Source organism: Diospyros lotus, chromosome 3 (genome assembly GCF_014633365.1).
Source record: "Diospyros lotus cultivar Yz01 chromosome 3, ASM1463336v1, whole genome shotgun sequence".
NCBI classification, from domain to species: domain Eukaryota; kingdom Viridiplantae; phylum Streptophyta; class Magnoliopsida; order Ericales; family Ebenaceae; genus Diospyros; species Diospyros lotus.
Genome location: NC_068340.1, coordinates 42,398,717 through 42,418,658, shown reverse-complemented (window position 1 = coordinate 42,418,658; position 19,942 = coordinate 42,398,717). Strand labels below are relative to the sequence as shown.

At 38.8% G+C, this 19,942-nt stretch overlaps 4 protein-coding genes across 13 annotated transcripts in view; 3 read left to right on the top strand and 1 right to left on the bottom strand.

Annotated features, from left to right (window-relative positions):
* The window catches only part of LOC127797176 (uncharacterized), a 43,551-nt gene extending 37,756 nt beyond the window's left edge, over positions 1 to 5,795 (top strand). For 2 of the 4 annotated variants that reach the window (XR_008022146.1, XR_008022144.1), the window contains exon 12: positions 5,619 to 5,764. Coding sequence is in view for 1 of the 4 variants with exons in the window: in XM_052329798.1 (XP_052185758.1) it covers positions 5,619 to 5,712 (94 nt within the window). In the remaining 3 variants the exon portion in view is untranslated. Of the gene's footprint in view, positions 1 to 5,618 lie in introns of all 4 variants that reach the window. The other 2 variants (XR_008022145.1, XM_052329798.1) reach the window with 2 other exon arrangements.
* Positions 5,796 to 5,797: 2 nt separating this feature from the next.
* Positions 5,798 to 8,412, top strand: LOC127797177 (HMG1/2-like protein). 2 transcript variants are annotated; one of them, XM_052329800.1, is made up of 9 exons: positions 5,798 to 6,526; positions 6,657 to 6,901; positions 6,989 to 7,071; positions 7,216 to 7,267; positions 7,461 to 7,571; positions 7,648 to 7,705; positions 7,798 to 7,846; positions 7,938 to 8,026; positions 8,154 to 8,412. In XM_052329800.1, exons 2-9 carry the CDS (start codon positions 6,768 to 6,770, stop codon positions 8,229 to 8,231), a joined length of 654 nt encoding a protein of 217 aa, XP_052185760.1. In that variant the 5' UTR covers positions 5,798 to 6,526; positions 6,657 to 6,767; the 3' UTR covers positions 8,232 to 8,412. The 2 variants fall into 2 exon arrangements, with proteins under 2 accessions (XP_052185760.1, XP_052185759.1); XM_052329799.1 differs by lacking the exon at positions 5,798 to 6,526 and having other exon boundaries at positions 6,543 to 6,901; positions 6,973 to 7,071.
* A 1,130-nt stretch (positions 8,413 to 9,542) lies between these two features.
* On the bottom strand, positions 9,543 to 12,844 carry LOC127797666 (protein BCCIP homolog). 6 transcript variants are annotated; one of them, XM_052330763.1, is made up of 8 exons: positions 12,362 to 12,844; positions 12,111 to 12,211; positions 11,752 to 11,970; positions 11,255 to 11,464; positions 11,021 to 11,086; positions 10,821 to 10,901; positions 10,660 to 10,711; positions 9,543 to 9,982 (listed from the first exon to the last, which is right to left on the bottom strand). In XM_052330763.1, the coding sequence occupies exons 1-7, from the start codon at positions 12,504 to 12,506 to the stop codon at positions 10,697 to 10,699; spliced, it is 837 nt and encodes a 278-aa protein (XP_052186723.1). In that variant the 5' UTR covers positions 12,507 to 12,844; the 3' UTR covers positions 9,543 to 9,982; positions 10,660 to 10,696. The 6 variants fall into 6 exon arrangements, with proteins under 6 accessions (XP_052186723.1, XP_052186724.1, XP_052186721.1 ...); XM_052330764.1 differs by having other exon boundaries at positions 9,543 to 9,968; XM_052330761.1 differs by having other exon boundaries at positions 9,543 to 9,968; positions 10,660 to 10,716; positions 12,362 to 12,843.
* A 238-nt stretch (positions 12,845 to 13,082) lies between these two features.
* LOC127797668 (HMG-Y-related protein B-like) lies at positions 13,083 to 14,422 on the top strand. The gene is made up of 2 exons (XM_052330766.1): positions 13,083 to 13,273; positions 13,655 to 14,422. The coding sequence occupies exons 1-2, from the start codon at positions 13,211 to 13,213 to the stop codon at positions 14,165 to 14,167; spliced, it is 576 nt and encodes a 191-aa protein (XP_052186726.1). The 5' UTR covers positions 13,083 to 13,210; the 3' UTR covers positions 14,168 to 14,422.
* The last annotated feature ends 5,520 nt before the right edge of the window (positions 14,423 to 19,942 follow it).

The window sequence follows — 19,942 nt, the reverse complement described above, 5'->3', positions numbered from 1 at the left end:
CAAAGTCCAATTGGCAATGCCTATTCTGGGTCATTGTGTGGTGCAATGGTGGCAGTGTTAAAGGCCATCTTTTAAGCACATAAACATGGTCTTATATCTTAAGAATGAAGATGGCTACTATCTAGGGATTTTCACTGATGGTAGGTTATATCCAAATGCCAACCCCTGTCAATACTTTGAATTTTGAGCTGATGGGATATGCTTAGCAAGTAAAAGTCTCAAGGAAGTTTGGGTTGTTTAATGGAAGCAAAGGAAATTTTTGTTCCTTAGTTGGGGTGGAGCCAGGTATTGGTGTGGTGTGAGGTTAAAACAAAGTAAACAGAGTATGAACTACTGGTGGAGCTAGCTAATGGGGAGCCACGAGAAGGTAACAAGAGAGAATAAAGGATTTTCTGCCTTGGGGACAGAGAGATGGAGGTAGACTGGATGTTGACTAATATCAAGGTGTGTAATGGGGAATTGGGGTTAGCTTTCTACTCCTTAAATTGTTTGGCTATATTTCTGTTTCCATGTAAGAGTCAAAAGTTATTTTAACATTTTCTAACATCTCTGAAAAACTTTGGCGGGGGTAACTGATAAGACCTTAGCAAGAAAAATCTCATTCATTCTTAGCAAAATAGAACTCAATATATACAATTTTGAGGGGTTAATCACTCATTTAAAAATAGGACACGCTATCTAACCCACTAATCTAAAACTAAATAAACAGATAAAGACCAAGACTCAATCCACTATTGACCATAATTACCAGATAAGAATAATCAAAAAAACAACCAACAAATGGAGGATAAAATAATAAGACAACCATTGGATAAACCTGAGAAAAACCTTATCTTTCAACACTCCCCCTCAACGTGGTGACTGGATATCCTTCATTCCTAGTTTGCTTGTTATCCTTTGAAAAACTGCACCCGGAAGACCTTTAGTGAGTAAATCTGAAAGTTGATTTCCTGTAGACACAAATGGTGTACAAATTAGACCACTTTCAAGTTTTTCTTTTATAAAATACCTGTCAACTTCCACACGTTTAGTCATGTTGCATTAGATTGTGTGCAATATTAATAACTGACTTATTATCACAATATAGCTTTATAGGAGCTTTCCACCTGACTTTCAGGTTCTCTAGAATTATTTTTACCCGTAATAACTCACAAATCCCAAGGGCCATTGACCTAGATTTAGCCTCTGCATTAGACCTTTGCTACAACACTTTGCTTCTTACTTCTCCAAGTCACAATATTTCCCTCTAGGAATGTGCAGTACCTGGATGTTGACCTTTTGTCAATCACTGACCTGCATAGTCAGCATTTGTATAGGCTTCAAGAGTTAGTTCTTGCCCTCTTTTGAACAAAATTCCCTTACCTGGTGTACCCTTTTAGTAATGCAAAATTCGACGCACTGCTTTCAGGTGTACCTCCTTAGGATTGTGCATGAATTGACTAACAACTCCCACAACATATGCGATGTCTGTCCTAGTATGTGACAAATAGATGAGCCTCCCAACTAATCTTTGGTAGATGCTCTTGTCTGTTGCTGCATCTTTTAGGCTGTAACTAAGTCGATGATTAGGCTTAATTGGGTTTTCAATAGGTCTGCATCTTAGCATACCTATATATGCTAACAAATTAAGAATATACTTCTGTTGTGATATGAAAATTCTTTGCTGGGAGTGAGCCACTTCAATACCCAAGAAATACTTCAGTTTCCCTAACTCCTTAATTTCAAACTCTTTTATCAAACACTTCTTTAGACTTCCAATTCCTTCTAGATTATCCCTTGTCATTATAATGTCATCTATAGGCCAATAAAACAGCTACCTTTTTGGATATAGAATGTCTCACAAATAGAGTGTGATCACCTTAGCTTTGCTTGTATCCCAAACTTAGCATGGCTTTGGTAAATCCAAACCATGCTCTTGGAGACTGCCTCAAACGATATAGGGCTTTATTCAATTTGCATGCCACATCTTTTCCTGCTTTTGAACATAATCTTGGTGGCACTTCCATATAGATTTCTTCCTCGAGATCTCCATGTAAAAAGGCATTTTTTTCACATCAAATTGCTGTAATTTCCAATTAATGTTAGCTACTAGAGATAACAATATCCTTATAGTGTTCATTTTTGCAACCGAAACAAAGGTTTCAAGATAATCTACACTATATGTTTGGGTATAGGCCTAAGCAACCAATCTTGCTTTGTATCTTTCTATTGACCCATTTGAGTTATATTTAACTATGAATATCCACCTACACTACACCTCACTGGTTTCTTCCTTTTAGGCAACCTTACAAGTTCCCATGTCCTATTTTGATCAAGTGCCTGCATCTCTACCCCCATAGCATTTCTTTAATTCTCACTGCTTAATGCCTCAGATATTGTTTTTGGTATAGGAATAGAGTTTATGTTGGTAAGAAAAGCTTTATGACTAGGGGACATATTTTTGTAGGACATGAATAGATGTGGAGGATGCTACGATTAACGATAGGAAGTTCATTGCCACTTGAGTTAGATGGGTTAACAACAGGTTCAATCTCATTAGGAGAGGTAAAAGGAGAAGTGATTACCTCATTATGATCAATGTCAGGACCAGGTGTTGATTCAGATGCTTGAACAGGTGCCGATGAGTAGCCGGTCTCTTTCTTCTTGAGTATACTTGAAGTGGACAGTGTATAGGTTCTTGGATTGGACCATCTTGTATAGGTTCTTGAGTTTTGGACTGAGTATTAGATACAAGTTTTTTTTTCTTGAAATAGTATTAGATACAAGTTATGGGGTTGAAACAGTAGGTTGTAAGTGTGGGACAAAAGGATTTAACGAGGATGGAAATTCAAGAAGAAATAGATCTCTATCCATATCCTCAATTATTGAGGTCTCGCCCTGAAGAGAATGCTGAGCAAATTACTGATTTTGTTTAGCAAATGTAACATCCACTGATATAAATAATTTTTTGGTTGATAGATGGAAACACTTATAGCCTTTTTAAGTAAGTGAATACCCCACAAAGATGCATCTAAGAGTCTGGGATCAAGTTTTTCCTTGTGTTGAGAATGTAAATGAACAAATGCTACACACCCAAACACTCTAGGTATAAGACCATTAGAAATTGAAACTTGTGGAGAGAGTTGAGACAACAGTTGAAGTGGGCCTTTGGGAATTTAGGTTTCTTGAAGGCAATCTGTTCATAAGGTGAGTAGCAGTTAAAATGGCTTTCCCCCGGTACTGTTTTGGAACATTTATCTGAAATTGGAGAACCCTTGTAATAGTAAGTAGGTGTCCATTCTTCCTCTTGGCTACCCCATTTTGTTGTGGGGTATTAATACAAGAGAATTCATAAACTATGCCTCTTGCTTGAAAATAGGAAGTAAGGAATAGTCCATAGCATTATCAGACTGAATTCTCTTGATTTCAACATTGAATTGGGTTCTCACCATATTATAGAAAATTAGAAATATAGAACTCCCTTCAGATTTGTTCTTTGAAAGATAAACCTAGATGACACAAGTACAATTATCAGTAAAAGACAAACCACCGAGCCCCATTGATGTTAGGAATAGGAGAGGAACCCCATATGTCACTATGGATGAGAACAAATGGAAAAGAACTCCTATTCATATTAATTGGGAATGATGTTCTCTTATGTTTTTCAAATTCACATATATCACGTTGAAAGTCTTCTCTAACTAATCCTTTGAACAATAAATGATACGTACATCTAAGAACATTAAAAAATGGATGGCCAAAACGCAAGCGTTGTAACCAAATTTTCTCTTTACGTGATTTTGAGGACTCGGTCAAGAAAGATAGTGGGAAAGGACTTAGCTGCCCTATTCTCTTGTCCACTTTGCTCCTCAAGATAGTAGAGACCCTTTTTCTCTCTAGCACACCCAATTATCCTTCTCGTGTCCTGTTCTTGAATTTCACAATAAGAGGGATGTAAAATCACTCTACAATTAGAATATGTTGTGAGTTTTTGAATTGAAACAATGTTAGTAAACAACTTAGGTGCTGACAAAGCATTTTTTAATATAAGAGTGATTGATGTAAACATCTCCTTGGTTGGCTACCGTAGTTGTTGTACCATTAGCTATAGTAATCTTTCTATTGCTAGGACAACGAGTATATGAAATATAACTTTTGGGAGGAACATGTCATGTCATCTGTGGCCCTTGAATCAATGATCCAGACACTTGAAAGGGTAGCATTTGAGGCAATTTAGAGTATGAGAGTAGGAAGAAATACCTGAAAAGGTTAAGGTGCAGGTACTTGATTCGGGTAGCATTTGAGTCATTTAGAGCATAAGAGTAGGAAGAAATACCTGAAAAGGTTAAGGTACAAGTACTTGATCTAGTTGGTTTCTCTAGGAATCCAAGTAACTGTTTCAATTTTGCAATTTCTTTCTTGTTTAATTCAGTTAGTGATTCTAGAGAATCCCTTTTCCTAGATTCCTAAGTGTTTGTCGCATATGTTTTAGGGATGACAAGTCTTCTTTCCCAAGTATCTGTACCCTCATTGCATCAAACTCAATATTTAAACCAGTAAGGAATTCATAAATCCTGTTCTTTTCTACAAACCTTTTTAGAAGGGTTGCATCCTCACTGCAAGTTATTTTGATACACTAATAATGATCTATATCCTACCATGAAGTTTGCAAGAGATTGGAGTATTCAGTGATTGATCAGCTTCCTTGTTTTGTGGCTGAGATTTTTGTTTTAATCTCATAAATCTAGACTCTCGAATTTTAGAGCAAGTCTATTTGACAGCATCTCAAATTTCTTGAGCTATGCTTAGAAGCATAACAATGTCACTTATTTCCGGAAGCATCGAATTCCATAGCCAAGACATTTCCATAGAGTTCTTCATCCCAAGCTTCAAATATAGGATCCCCTTTTTTAGGTCCAGTGTTGAGCAAATGGCTCAGCTTGCCTCTTCCTTTCAAGAACTTACGAACCAGCTAAGACCATTTCAGATAATTCTTACCATTTAGCCTATAGGCTGCTTGGATATTTTGTAATTCTCTTATTAGATTTGTACCTTTATTTTCTTCGTTAACAGCTACTGTAATTGGTGCCTAAGATGCACCACTAGATTCTGTTGCGTTAGACATGGTTTCTAGATAGATCTCGCTTGATCTCTCGAGTAAAAAAATGGGTTTAGAGTTCGATCTTGCAAGGCTGAACATTGAGGATGGCAAAATTAGTTTCCAGGAAAATAATTGAGTACAGCTCTATTACCATGATAAGACTTTAGCAAGAAAAACCTCTCTCATTCTCAGCAAAATAGAACTCAATATATATAGTTTTGGGGGTTAATCCTTCCTTAAAAATAGGACACACTATCGAACCCACTAATCTGAAACTAAACAAATAGATAAAAGACCAAGACTCAATCCACTATAGACCATAACTACCACATAAGAATAACCAACAAATGAAGGATAAACTAATAAGACACAATCCATCGGATAAACTTGATAAAACCTGAGAAAAACCTTATCTTCCGACAGTAACAGTGGTTAGTGTAATTTTACAAAAAGGAAAAAAGCAAAATAAATAGCATACTCTACAGTAGTTTGTGAGTAGATGCTTGTTTTGATCAATGCGGCCTTTTTATTGATGCAGGTTTGAGAAGCTCCAAGAAGATGCTTTCATTTTTGCTTTCTTATTGAAGGCTTTAAACATGGTTCCTCCTCCCCTCAGCTTAGCGAAGAACTAACTGATTTCATTGGTAAATGCCGCGTAGACATCATATTCTCAGTGTATGACTGACTACTTTAGGTGTTACCATGAAGATGCAAAAAGAGATGCAAAAAGAGCAGAGCTGTCTGAAGGCCAAAAGTGAAAAAGCCTTGTTCCTACGGTGTTGAAGTCGCTGATCTTCAACATTTGTGGCTATCTATGGTGTAGTTTGTTCAATTTCTTCTTGCTGATTTATGCTTTTGATTGTTGATATCTTCAATTGCCTGAAACAATTTGTTCACATTGAAATCCCGAATTTTTTGTTTCTATTGGCGAACTCTTTGGGTTTGTCGCTCTTGCTAGCAGTTCACCTTCTTCTCTACCACCGACAGAAAAGAAAAGGAGTAGGAGAGAAACAAGAGGATAATGAAAGTTATTTATATATTATTTTTATGGAAATTGATAAGTTATTTATATATTATTTTTTGGGGAAGGTCAAAGGTGATAGAATTTAAAAATCGATTATGGTTTTATTATTTTTTATTTTTAAATTTAAATTATCAGACATTTATTCTTAAATAAAAAATAAATCTTAATTGATTCCATTATCCCAATCCTGGTTTCAAAATGTTGCCCGTTCAAGTATCCTCAAGCTTGATACTCTGGTTTTGTAGATGATCTTATTTGCTCCCTAATTATCTACTTTTATCTAGCAAATAATGTCAAAGGATATAATATAATGGGAGAAACGGTTTGGGCTTGGGCATGAGCTTGGGCTGGGCTATCAAAGGCCCATGGCCCAGGCCCATCAAAACGAGAGACACGTCAGCAATCCGCATGAAAGTGGGGCGGTGAGTACGATTTTCCCTCTTTTTTAGTTTTGATGTTTTTAAGATTGATTTTCCCGCCGTCGATAAAACATGGGCGGGGCGCCAAATGTACAAGTTTCGTTTTTCGCAATTCTTCAATTTATATGCTTAGGGCTTGGCACTTGGCTGCCGCCTCAAATTCATCTTCGTCTCTCGTCTCGTCTCGTCGTGTGATTGATTGCTTCTCTTTCTTCAAACTTTGCTGGGTTGGAATTGGGAGGAAATGGGGGGAGAAGGAAGAGGGAAGAAGGAGAACAACAGCAGTGCAACCAGAGCCAGAGGCCGCAACACCAAGAGGGTCCAAGTCTCCGATGCTACGCTCAAGCGCGCCCGCGATGGCAGCGCTTTCACTTCCTGGTAATTCCCCATCAAACCAATGCCCCCCCCCTCGCTCTCTCTCTCTGTGCATATAATAGTGATTGGTTTAGGGTTTCTTTTTCGCAGTGAAAAGTGCAACAAACAGGTGCCCGTCGTTTTGATCGATTGGCATGACTGTCAAATGGAGGCTCAAATTCGGAGGACTTTAGGTAAGAACCCATATCTCATAAACTGTCGTTTACTTATGATTGGCTTTTTAATCCACTCTGTTTTTCCTCCCTCCGTTGCTCTTATTGTGTCCCCATGATACATCATGTAATTGGTATTTTATATGTTGATGATGCTTAATACAGATACACAAATGGCAGATCAAGAAAAACAATCTGATTCGGTAGCACCTGAAAAGTAAGCATTACTTCCTCTCTCTTCTCCCCCCTCCCCATCTTTTCCTCCTTTCCTGTATGTCCTTAATGTTAATGATCTGTCTCGCTGAGTGCGCCTATGATGTGGGTATTGGGGCTGTATTTTTCCGATTTCTTCTTGGAAACAAATAGCGGAATTTGCGTTAGTGTTTGGCTAAACCAAAATGCTTGTCCAGAAAAAGAGCAAAATCTACTGCTGAGCCAAATCCAAAGAAAGCCAAGAAGGAAAAGAAGGGCAAAGATCCGAATGCTCCCAAACGTCCTCCAACTGCTTTCTTCCTCTTCATGTAAGATTATAAAATGCCTCCCTTTGTTAGAATTCTTTCGCATTTTCATGCTGATAAATCAAATGTTATGCTTCAGGGATGAATTTAGGAAAACTTACAAGGAAGCAAACCCAGATTGCAAGAGTGTTTCGATGGTAGGTACCATTTGAGTTCTTAAACTTTCTTCTTTTAATGGGGTTTGTTGAATGTCAATGGAGGGGGCTTAATCTTTCTGGTTTGAAATTAGGTTGCCAAGGAAGGCGGTGAGAAGTGGAAGTCTATGACGGATGAGGTGAGTGCCAGTGTCGCATTATTTTCTGAGCCAAGAAGATCCTTTGTTTGCTGCAACTGTTCTGACCCCTTCTATCTCTATTCGTTTGTTAGGAGAAAAGCCTTACATGGATAGAGCTGCAGAGCTCAAGGAGGAATATAAGAAGGCCTTACAGTCTGAGAACAACGCTCAAGGTGCAGCAGATGTAAGTTCTTTGATGGTGGATGATGGCTTAAATGTTTTGAAATTAGTATCTGTTTAGTTGTTCTTTTTACTTTTTTTAATTACACAGATGCGGTTTAAGTTGGCCTCGTGTTTTTTGTGTTTGGCAGGATGGAAAGTGTACGGAGGAAAAGGAAACAAAGGTTGAGACAGTAGCTTCTGCTGCTGCTGCTGCTGATGATGATTAGGAATGTTCTCCTACATAGAAAAAATCCTACCAATCTTATGCTGAGCATGGTTTTCCTTGGACCTAGTCCTTTGTAAATTTGTTGGATTTAGTTTAATTTTGATGCTGCTAAGTCCCATTGGAACGAACGTTATAATGATTGTGAAGTACCTTGTTGCTTCAGTTTTGGAGCATTCTGTCTGCGTCTGCTTTGGAGTGTTTGTTTGATTGGGTTTTATGGCGGGTTGGGTCGGTATTTGAGGATACCATTTTGAGCTTGTGCCCTCTCCCAATGCAATTACTAGTATGCAAAAGTTAACAACAACCTGTTCACACAATCTGTTTTACACGTGGTTTTTGCGTGTCAAGAAATTCTTGATTAGCTTTATTAAGGGATGATCTAGCCCTTTTTTTGGGGTAGTTTCAGCTATGGTCCTAAGCACCTTTTTTGAATCGTGCCCGAGAACTCTAGGCTATTCCATTGCAAGCATGACTGAGATTTAAGTTAGGAATCTTGATGCCAGCAATAATTGCCTACATTACATACCATACTATTAATTGGACGCATACATGTGCTTATCATGTATTGCATTGAAAGAGATTGGGATACCATCTTATACTAGTTTTATTGGTGGAGGATCTTGAATGGAAATCTCTAAAAATACCAAAGATTCTTTTCTAGCAACCTCTGGAAATGGGCAAAGAGTTTGTTTCATTTCCATGATTGGATTGGGTATTCATCATCCTTGGAATTGGTTGTTCCAAAGGTTCTAAATACTAGGAGTGTTACTGAAATTTTGCCTAAATAGCCATGCACAGACAACCAAAAACAGTCTAAATAGTCGTTTTTTGTTTTTAATTTTTTAAAATAGTAAAAATATATTTATTTTTATATTTTTAAAAATATAAAAATTTTATTAAAAAAAAAAACTCAAACAATAAAAAGTCATTTTGATTATAAATATGTTTAAAATTTTAAAAATATAAAAAAGTATTACAGACAAAAAAAAATATTTTCAATAATATTAAAATAAACACTTAAAGCACAAAATTAAAAATAAATTTAAAATTGAAATTCGTAAAACACCAACCCCTAACCTTCCTAAGGTCAGGGGTTCAATATTTTGATTTTCTTTTTAGTAGCCATGCACAGATAATGAATTGGATTGGCCAAATTATTAGTAGTATGGCATCCGTTCAACTAGTCATATTAGTTGGCCATGCACTACATTACAGAAGATGTCCAGATTACAACACAGATACAAGCTTGAGATTTGAAATGGCAGGAGTTATAGAGAACAAGTGGCCAACTCTGAAGAACGAGGCATAAGTGTGTATGAAACAATGCTCTTTTAACACAATAGGAAAACAAAATTTCTAGCATTAAGTTCAATAAAATTAACTCTTTAAGTCTATGTAGCTACTCACTGAGGTCCAATACAAATAACAACCATAGCTGGTGATTACTACTAAAACGCCCACAAAGAACTGGCAGGTCTTGAATAAGATTAATGCACTTGTGCCACCAACATCACAAAAGATTTTCTAATGAGGATTTCCCTATTAGGTAACAGGTGAGCTAAAAAACAACGATCAGCTCTACTTGTTATATTATTTGAGAAATGTCGGAAGCAAACACACTTCATTGATGAGACAGTGCATCTTCTAGTATCATCACGATTCACTTATCAAAGAATGCAACTGTTGTCGGAACATTGAAATCTTCTCTGCTTCAACAACCATGACTAAACCCATCAACCTGTAATTCTTCAGCTGCAAGTACAGTTATACTAATTCCATTTTTCCAGCAATGACTTGGAACAATAAATGCAAAGAATAAGGCAAGCTATTGGAGCTTCAGAGCTGTTCAGATTGTCTAAGTTGGACATAATTCATTATCTAAACAAGCCAAGCCACATTTATCTATATAATCCCATGTTTGACCTGCCTTGAGCTTATCAACTTTTTGAGCTCTTCTCAAACTCAGCAAGCTAAGCTTACAACTAAGCACGTACAATAACTATGCCACTCAAGTTTGACTCTGATTTACTCATTAAATGCCCTTTGATATTGACTCACAAAGTGAACATATAAAGTTCGAACATGCTTGAGCAAGCCACCACTTGGCTGGCCTGATATGCATTCTAAATATAAGGAAATAATTTCCCATAATTTTGACTTACACTTGTTGATTTGAACAATTTCTTGTTGCCCTTGTCCAAAATAAAGATGCAAAAATCTCACATGCTCAGAAAAATTGAGCATCTAAAAGTAAACAAAATAGAATAATAAAGATGCCAATTTGATGCAAAAGAATTCATGCCTAGTTTGATTCATGGTGCATTCAATGAGTCACACAAAGAGTAAATATTATACAAACTAAAAAAAATTGTAATTGTAGAATCATAATAGTTGCTTTAATAACACTAATGCCATCAACTGGAAAATACCTCTTCGTTTGCAAGTTGCTCAATGCGCAATGGGAACTTAAAGGACCAGGAACTGAGCTGAAATTATTTGAAGACACAATCAGGAGCGTAATTGTGGGTAAGTTACAAATTCAGTGGACCAGGAAAACCCACGCACATGCTTAAAAAACAACCCTAAGTACCTGGTAAAAGATTTCATCCTCTGCCTTAATAAATATTGTAGCCTCCTTACTGCTGCCTTTTTTTTTTCCACCATTCATATGCTGTAGATTGAATAATGAAACAGAAAAGAAAGAAAAAAGGGGAAAATGTTGAAGCTAACATATCATACGGGAAGCAATTATAAATCAAAATGATAACAGGTAAATTCCCATTTAAGCACCTCATAGATTCTAGTTAGCAATAGATAGTGCTTTAAGCAAAAGGACCTCCTGAGCTCCTCCGTCCGCTATAAGAAGAGGGAGAATAATACATAAGTTTTTTGATAAAATTACAGCAAGTAAACATGAGGGAGGGAGGGAGGGAGAGAGAGAGAGAGAGAGAAGGGGATGGGGGCGGAGGGGGAAGCGGGAGATTTTCTGTCAAGTTCACCCATTGGCACAGTTTCTTAACTAACCTCATCTTCTGTCGCCCATGAGATTTCATCAAAGAGCGCATCATAAAGAGGTGGCAGGAGCTGGGGAGGGAGATTGACAACACGCTGAGAGACCAAAAGCCCGACATTCTGCATTTGCTCTTTGAAGAAGGATCTCAAGTTACCGAGTATATCCTTGTCCTTGCATGCTTTAAGCAAGAAGTCTGTGAGTTCCTTAATACATTTATGATCCTGGTAAAAAAAACCCATGCTATTTGAATATGTACAAGTGGGATGATGGATCATGGATGTTCCAAACAGAAGCCTAACATTGACTACATGTCAAAGACATGCTAGACGTTTAAGGGGAAGAAAGTGTCATTTAACTTATGTAGAGACTTTTATGCTCCTTCATATAAGGTACAAATGCAACTCTCTGAAGTAAAATTGGCACGTACTAGCCATTACACAAATTTATAGACATGTTAAGCAACTAAGAAGCAATAACATGTAAACTTTTAAGAGAATATGTTGTTTGCCTTATATCTTCCCAAGTTAAGAGCGGTAACGACAGAGTATGGTGTATCATCTTCCTCTATTTTAATGATTGTCCCTACTGTTGTTTGGCTTAATATTAGGTCCGCAAAACCACTTATATCCCATTCCTGATGATCAAGGTATGTCATCAGCAGACCCTTCACCCCGTGGAAGTCATCAGATTTTGGATCAAAGAAAGCAAAATCCGCCTGAACAGTTCCCTTCAGAAACATAGAATAGACTTCCGTAAGTAATAAATGGTAAACATAAATAGATAAGAATTTGCATAAATTACTGAAACTGCCAGAAGCAAGGTACAAATATGGTCCTATTGATGTTGGAGCAAATTATGAGTGCTTACTTCGAACTCTTCTTCATCAGAAGATCCATATGGTTCCCTCTTATCCGTGCCAACCTTATGGTTGACTTTGCCACCTAGAGAGAGATTTGATTTTGAACATTCTATCAAAAAAAAAAATTAAAATCAAATAGAACAATCCAATTCCTAAAGAAATTTTGTAGCACTGTCATTCTCTAACACGTAGGCCATTAAGTTCCAAAGAAACAACAAGAAGGATGGAAGCCAGGAAGAGTGCCAAAAAGCAATCATACCTGAAGAATTGGGGGAAGATTTTTGGTGTAACTTTCGGATCTGGATCTGCCGCTTGACCTTATAAGCAGATGCCAATCTAGCAACTGAACGACAAAAAGGTGAGAATATGGACGGATGGGGCTTAATAAATACTTGGCGGGTCATGCTAATTTGTACATGGAGACTTCTACAAATTGGGTTACAGGGCGATATTATCGCGATAAATTGAAGATATTTTAGATCTAAACTGAAGTAGCGATAAATTGGATAACTCAAACGGTGGCGGCCCGCGGCGGTCGGCGAGGGGGCAGCGGCGAGGGCGAGGAGGCAGCAACGGTCGGCGGCGACAGCAAGAGCCTGGTTGCTGGAGGGGATCGGGAGAGAGAGAAGAGAGGGGAGGGAAGGGTAAAATCGTTAGCAAGGGAAAAGTGAGAGAGGGAAGAGAGAAAAAGGAAAGGGCAAGATGATTTTTTCAACGCCCTGTAAGTCTCCTGTAAAGACCCTATCATCGAAATTAGCTTCAAATGCTGCTGGGGATACTGTGGTAATTTCAGGAAGATAAAATATTTATTTATACACTGGTAGTAATAATGCAATAATAATAATAATAATTTATGTCACGTCATCGATCCGTGTTTGACGGAGAAATGAGCAAATACAGCCGTCGATCACCAGCAGCAACGAATAACCCCTAGCCGTTAGATCACCTACAATCTTCTCTTTTTCGCTATATCCCATCCATCAGCCATCATCCATCCTCCATTAACCCTTGTGCGTCTGAAAGAAATTGAATCAATCGAATCCCTTTTGTTCCTCCACCAGACCCAGGCTTCCTTCTCTGTATCTGTGTCTGTCCGATTCTATCCGACATGGCCGCTGAAGAGTCCACTAACCCCCCAGCTCAACCTGCCTCTTTGCCCCAGTACCCAGAGGTAAACATATGAATGCGGTTCCAAGCAGGAGCAGTGTTTTTCTTTTTCACAGGATCGAGCTTAATTTGAGCTGCAGTTTTGAGTGATTTTCTTGGAATTTGCTTTCCCCCGTCATTTCTACACCTGCTGTTTTTGCGTGTTGCTTGTTTAATTTGAGCTGTGTTTAATTTGTTGATTACCAGTGTTAGTGTGTTACTTGTTACTTTTGTGCTTTCTGAGTCCGAATCCTTGCCGCTTGTGGGCGATTACGTATGTGCTGCTTACGCATTTTTCTGGGAATTTGTTTTCTTTTCAATTCTCGCTTTCTTTCTTCCAAGACCCCGCTAGGGTTTGGCTTAGTTGGGGTTGAAGTCGCTGATTTTGGTGGATGGGGTTTTGCAGATGATTTTGGCTGCGATCGAAGCACTCAACGACAAGAATGGCTCGAACAAGTCCTCCATCTCGAAGCACATCGAGGCCACCTACGGCGAACTCCCGCCGGCGCACTCCACGCTGTTGTCTCACCATTTGAACAAGATGAAGCAGAGTGGTCAGCTCCTCGTGGTCAAGAACAACTACATGAAGCCTGACCCTGATGGGCCACCGCGCCGCGGCCGGGGCCGTCCGCCGAAGCCCAAGGATCCGCAGCCGCCTGACACGGCGGTTTCGTCGCCGAGGCCCAGAGGCCGCCCTCCCAAGCCCAGAGACCCTGCAGCTCCTCCACCGCCGACAAAGTCACCTACTTCGACTTCGGGTATTAGTACTGGGCGCCCTCGTGGGAGGCCACCGAAGAAGGCCAAGACTACGACTCCTGCTGGTGGCAGCGATTCGACAGCACCGCTGACCGGAGTAAAGAGAGGGAGAGGGCGGCCGCCGAAGGTGAAACCGGCGGTGGCCACACCGGTAGGGGTCTGAATGATGATTAGTCTTAGGGGCGTTAGTGCTAATTGTTTTAATTTTATTTTCTTGGGTTTTTCTAATGTTTTAGTCTTTTTCTTTGGTTTATTTCTTTAATTTATTTTAAAGTCATAACTTTGGTGAGTTGGAAACATGGAGTTGGAGTGAGTGAGTAGGTCATTTCCCCCGGGATTTGGGGGGTGTTTGGCAAATGCGATGACTGTAATTCCCAATGTAAATGGCTGGCTGTGGAGGCCCCCTCTCCTTCTTCTTCTTCTTCTTCCTCCTTTCTGTGCTGTTGTTGTTGTTGTTGTATGGCCTCTTTTCTCTTTTCTCTTTTCTTTCTCTCTACTGCATAACTAAACTTAATGAATGAGTGATTGTATTTGTGGTTAAGATGTACAGTACATACGCACTTTGCTTTATGTTTGGGAAAGAAGAAGAGTTGGAAGTTGGGAAGTTCGTTGGTGCTTCCATCCGTTCAGGGTGTTTGCATCGAATTTGGATGATAGAAAGATATCTTGAACTAGCTAGCTCTAGCGGTGGGTTTGAATTGAATTGATAAAATCAAAACGAACCCCTTCTTCCAAATGTTAAAAAAACTAATTTGATGGGATATGTTCATTACAGATAGGTCTTTGTTATTTAAAAAATTGTAGCTTTTTTGTTTGTTTAGATGTAGGGCAAAAGGCCATATTAATGGAGGGTTGTTATGGTATAATAATTTGGTCGCTAATAAGGTTCTTTTCTCAATTATCTATCTTTTGCTCTCTCCCTCTCCTCTTTTGGTTTAGCATATGGTTCAATTCCAATTCCAATTCCAATTCCCATTCTCCTCCTTTATCTCTTGTCACATCTTCTTCCTCTTCAGTACTCGCCCAATGAGGTTAGTGAAGGGGAGGTGCATGTTAATGTTATCAAAATTATAAGATATTTTGATTAATTATTTATTTAAAAGTGATGGGATTACTAAAAAAAAATTAATTTGACAGTGTTATATAATTACTGTACTTATAAAAATTCAAGTATATATTTGATTTTATAAAATCAAAATTTATTTTATATAAATGGAGGTGACTCGAGACCTATGGACGGGCTGAAGCTTGGGCTCTCAATCTCATGTTCAGTATTCTTGTAAGGCCCAATTAGATTGAATAAATTGGGCTCAACCAACCATCTAGAGTCGGCCTTCCTCTACCATGGGCTGCAGACTGCACTGATGTGATAATTACATTTTAAATTTATGCACGTGATGCCACGTTTTTAATTTTATGTAAACTTTATGAATTGGCTCAACCATTCAATAATAATAATAATAATAACTTATTATTATTATTATTGTTACGTAGATACAATAATAAATTTGTTTAAATGAAAACGTCGTCATCAAGTCGCATAAATTTACAAAAAGTAAAATAATAAAAAAGCGCAGAGAGATTCCCCTAAGAACACTCCGATACGTAAGTCAGAGATTGAAAATTATGAAAGTTATATTAAAACCAGTATTAGAGATGTACTATTGATGAATGAGTGCATGCCTATTTATACGGGGATATGAACTAATCCTAAGTAGACTAAGATTAGGATTCTTGTAAATAATACCCATCTTAATTAATCCTAATTTGATTGAAATCAGGATTGACATAGATGACATCTATCTTTTATAGATGATGTTTATTTTGCCCCTTAGTGAATAGAATTTCTTATGAATGATTGTTTATTCTAATATTCCAAAATCATCTTAGAATTAGAATTTTTTTATGGATAATTATCTATCATTTTCTTGGAATATTCAGAGAGATTTTTTAATGTTAGGATTATCTAGTTTATGAGTTTGTGCGGGACCCCCCGACGTATGAAAAATTTACACTTTTTAGCCCAAAAATAATATTTTGGGCTCTCGGGTTTTTTTTTTTTTTTTTCTCTTTTGTCTTTTAATGGGTTTTTATCCATGAAACAACAATTGCTTCTCACCCTTGCCTATGACTCTAAGGTAAAGGGAAAAGTATATTGATTATCTTGTTGCTTGTGTCGGGGATACGTGGCCAACGGACAGTATCACAGTTATTATAGTGAACATGCGGACGAACTTGCGAGACTACGGATATGACGTCTCTTTGCTATCGAGCTTCTTGTGGGACAACATATATTATGCTACGACGGATATGACATCTCTTTGTTGTCGAGCTTTATATGGGACAATAGATATTATATCATTCAATCACTAGAAGAAACGGTGTATCTCGCTCCTAAGGCAACGGATATTATGCCTTGTCGCTATTGAGCTACTCACGGGACAATAATTTTATACCTTCTCGTTGTTGGGATATACGTGGGATAATGGGTTTGTTGTGTTTGTCGTGTTACCGAGCTGTTAGCAAACAACAGGTTTGTTGTGTTTACCGCATTGTCGGGCTAGTAGCGAGACAACGAGCCTTGGGTGTTTACTGCTTTGTCGGGCTATCTTGAGCATGACAACGAGCCTACCTTTCTCCTTGTTATCGAGACATAAGCGGGACAACAACATTTTTGTTTTGCTCGTTGTCAGGCTATGAGCAGAGCAACGAGACTTTTGTATTTCCCTCGTTGCTAGGCTATAGGCTAGGCAATGGGCTTCATTGTCTCCTCTTTGCTAGGCCATGTGCGAGGCAATGGGTTTGTTATCTTCCTTGTTGTCGGGTTATAAGGAGGGTAATAGGACTTTTATTTTTCTCTATTTGTAGGAGGCTCTCAAAAAATCAACGGAACCCTAAGGGGGCTCCGATTTTGCGTAAGGATCAACCTTTCAGTGGTTTTGGGATCAATCGATAGCCCGGTGAGGACGCAAAGGCAAAATCGTCTATATCGAGTAAAATTTAAATTATTAACTGTGAATTTTTAGTATTGTAATGCAAATTAATTTGAGGTTTAAGGGCATAATTGTAATAAAAGAATTTTCCTAGTGATATTATGAGAAAATTAAGGATTAATATGCAATTTTCTATATATATGTAGTATATAATTATAGTTGTATATATAAGTGGCATAGCAGTGCGCGTGATGGCCAGATTTTGTGAAACTTTAATGGCCACAATTTTGGGCTACAAATTGGAAGATAATGGCAGCCGGATTTGCGGAGGATAGTTGCAGCTGGATTTAAGGGATATGGTAGCCGAATTTGTGAGATTGTGCAATTAATGTGATGTATATATATATACATACACGCCATTGGAGAGCAAGCAATGACTGCCTATAAATAGGCAGGGGATTTGGTTGATTGAGAAGCACCAAGAGGAGAGCCGAGAGAGAGAGAGTTGCAAGTGAGAGGGAGGCCAATCGGTGGCTGCTTCAAAGCAACAAGCGGCCATAGCCGCAAACTTCAAGTGGCCATGGCCGCAAGTTCGAGTGGAGCAGGGGCTGCCATGGCAGCTTGAGTGCAAGGCGGAGCTGCGAGCTGGGGCCAGACGCGCATGAGGCGTGCTAGTAGAGGCTCAGAGATGGCCGAAGGGAGCTGGTGCGGCCATGGCCGCAGGCAGTTGGGCCAAACCAGCAACCAGTCGCGGCCGCAAGCGGCAGCTAACGGCTGGTGCGTGCAACGCCGAGGTCCGGCAAGGACGATCGCGGCGGCCGACGGGCGTTGGAAGGAAGACCGGTGGAGCTCGGCCATGCGCGCACATGGCAGCGCATGCAGCAGGGGAAATTATGAAAAAATAGGTTTTAATGTTTATTTAAATAAATATGGTGATTAGGATGCTTTGAGGCTTGAATTGAAGTAGCTTGTGCGAATTTTGAGGTTGGCACGCAAATCGAGGCGATGTGCGCAAATTGAGACGATGCACGAATTTCGAGGTAGCTCGATAAGATTGAGAAGGTGAGTGGTACTTCCTCAAAAATGTTTTCATCATATTGACATGCCCTGATATATATCCATCACGTAGACTGCATACATGACTATGAAATGCATAAATACACGTTGATATCATCGATCACGTGCATTTGTGGCCGTAGGGAGTACGAACTGGCACCGCTGCTTTACCAAGGGTGCACCCATGCACCTCAGCTTCGAAAGAGGGGGCCGCAAAAATGGTAGGTAGCATGAGGGGTGCAGTTGACACCTACGATGAAAGAGATTGCATACACACATGATATAGCATTATGTACCTTTACTTAGATGATTCATCATCTAACTTGGGCTTTGCCCCCTGCAATATTCAAACGTTCCAGGTGGAGATTGTAGCAGATACAAGGATAAATGAGGCATGAAATGGCATTTAGCAGAGTGTATGAAATGTATGTTACGTAACCCCTATATTTAAGTTCTGCTACTTTGAATCCTGAACGTTTTGAGGAATGTTGAATTTATTTATGATTAATATTAAGATATCAGGTTTCGATCTTTGCTTCCACATTTGATGTGTATAATGATTCTCTTTCGAGATTAATGTATGGAAATTCTGGAACGGATTCGAGGAATGATATGGTTCAGTTTTAGTGCTTGGAAGAAAAAAAATTTATTGTCCCGGAATTGTCCCAATTTATAACGCGCCCAGAAAAGCGGGGTGTTACAGTTGGTATCAGAGCTTAAGATTATTGGAAGCCCTAAGTGACTCGGATATAGTTGATATCAGAGTTAAACCCTATTTGGAGACTTAAGGGTATCCGGTATTGATGGAACCAGTTAGTAGGAACCCCAAGTAGAGGCTTAGGGAAAAGAGACAAGGGTTCGTAAGACGAAACCCCTATTTAGGAGATTCAGGAATTGTCGGTTGAAGGCTTAGTGGTTACTAGATTTCAGTGTTGAGTAGTGGAAGTGCATGTCTAGGCAAGTTCTGGCTAAGGAAAGACTTGGTATTTAAGTGTGTCCATTTGTGACCCACCTCTCTTTCCTGGGAACTTACTTGGTGTACTATTCACGAACATAAACTATTCTAGTATACGATTACTATTCTTGGTGAATAGTAAAATCCTGATAGAAGCTAGTACAATGATCGAGCTATTGAAGTTAGGAACCGATGATATGGGTATAAGGTTGACTTGGTAACTATGACTATGGATTCATGAAAGATATGATAGGATAACTATGGTTATCAAGGATGATCGAATCATGGATGATTAATCTGATGTGACATGGCCTGGTTAAAGAGTTAGGATCAAATGATAAGTATTTTCGAGGATCATTTAGTGTCTCGGTAATGAGATGTAAAGATTAAGGATCCAACAAATTGGGTCAAACAAGAAACCGAAAATGGCCAAGTGATGGCATATATGAGTTACATCGATTGATAAGCTGGTGGTGGTACAACCGATGTAGAGACGGGATAAGGAACCCTAACAGCGTGACGGCACTACTGGTTTGGTGATCGTAGTGACAGATCTGGATTTAGGGACCCACGTGCAGATAGTTGATGGATGGCTTGCGATAAGGTACGAGCAGGGCAACGAGACTTTTTATCATAATGTCCCAGCTCCCCAGTTTCATGTGTTTATGTTTGCTGGAATTGTGGGTGACGTCTGTAATAAGAAAGAATATCCATATTTTTGCGATTTAGCATAACCACTACGTACACAATCAAAGAGAATAATTATATTTTGTTTTCGCGATTTAGCGTAACCTTTATGTCTACAATAAGAAAGAATAACCATATTTTTTTTTGGTGGTTCGACAAAATGCCTACGTTTGCAATTAGCAAGAATATTAGTATTTTGTTTTTGCGGTTTGATGTGATACTTACGTCCGCAATTAAAGAATATCCATATTTTTGTTTTTGCGATTTGGCAAAATATTTACGTCTATGCTCAAAAAAAGTATTTTGT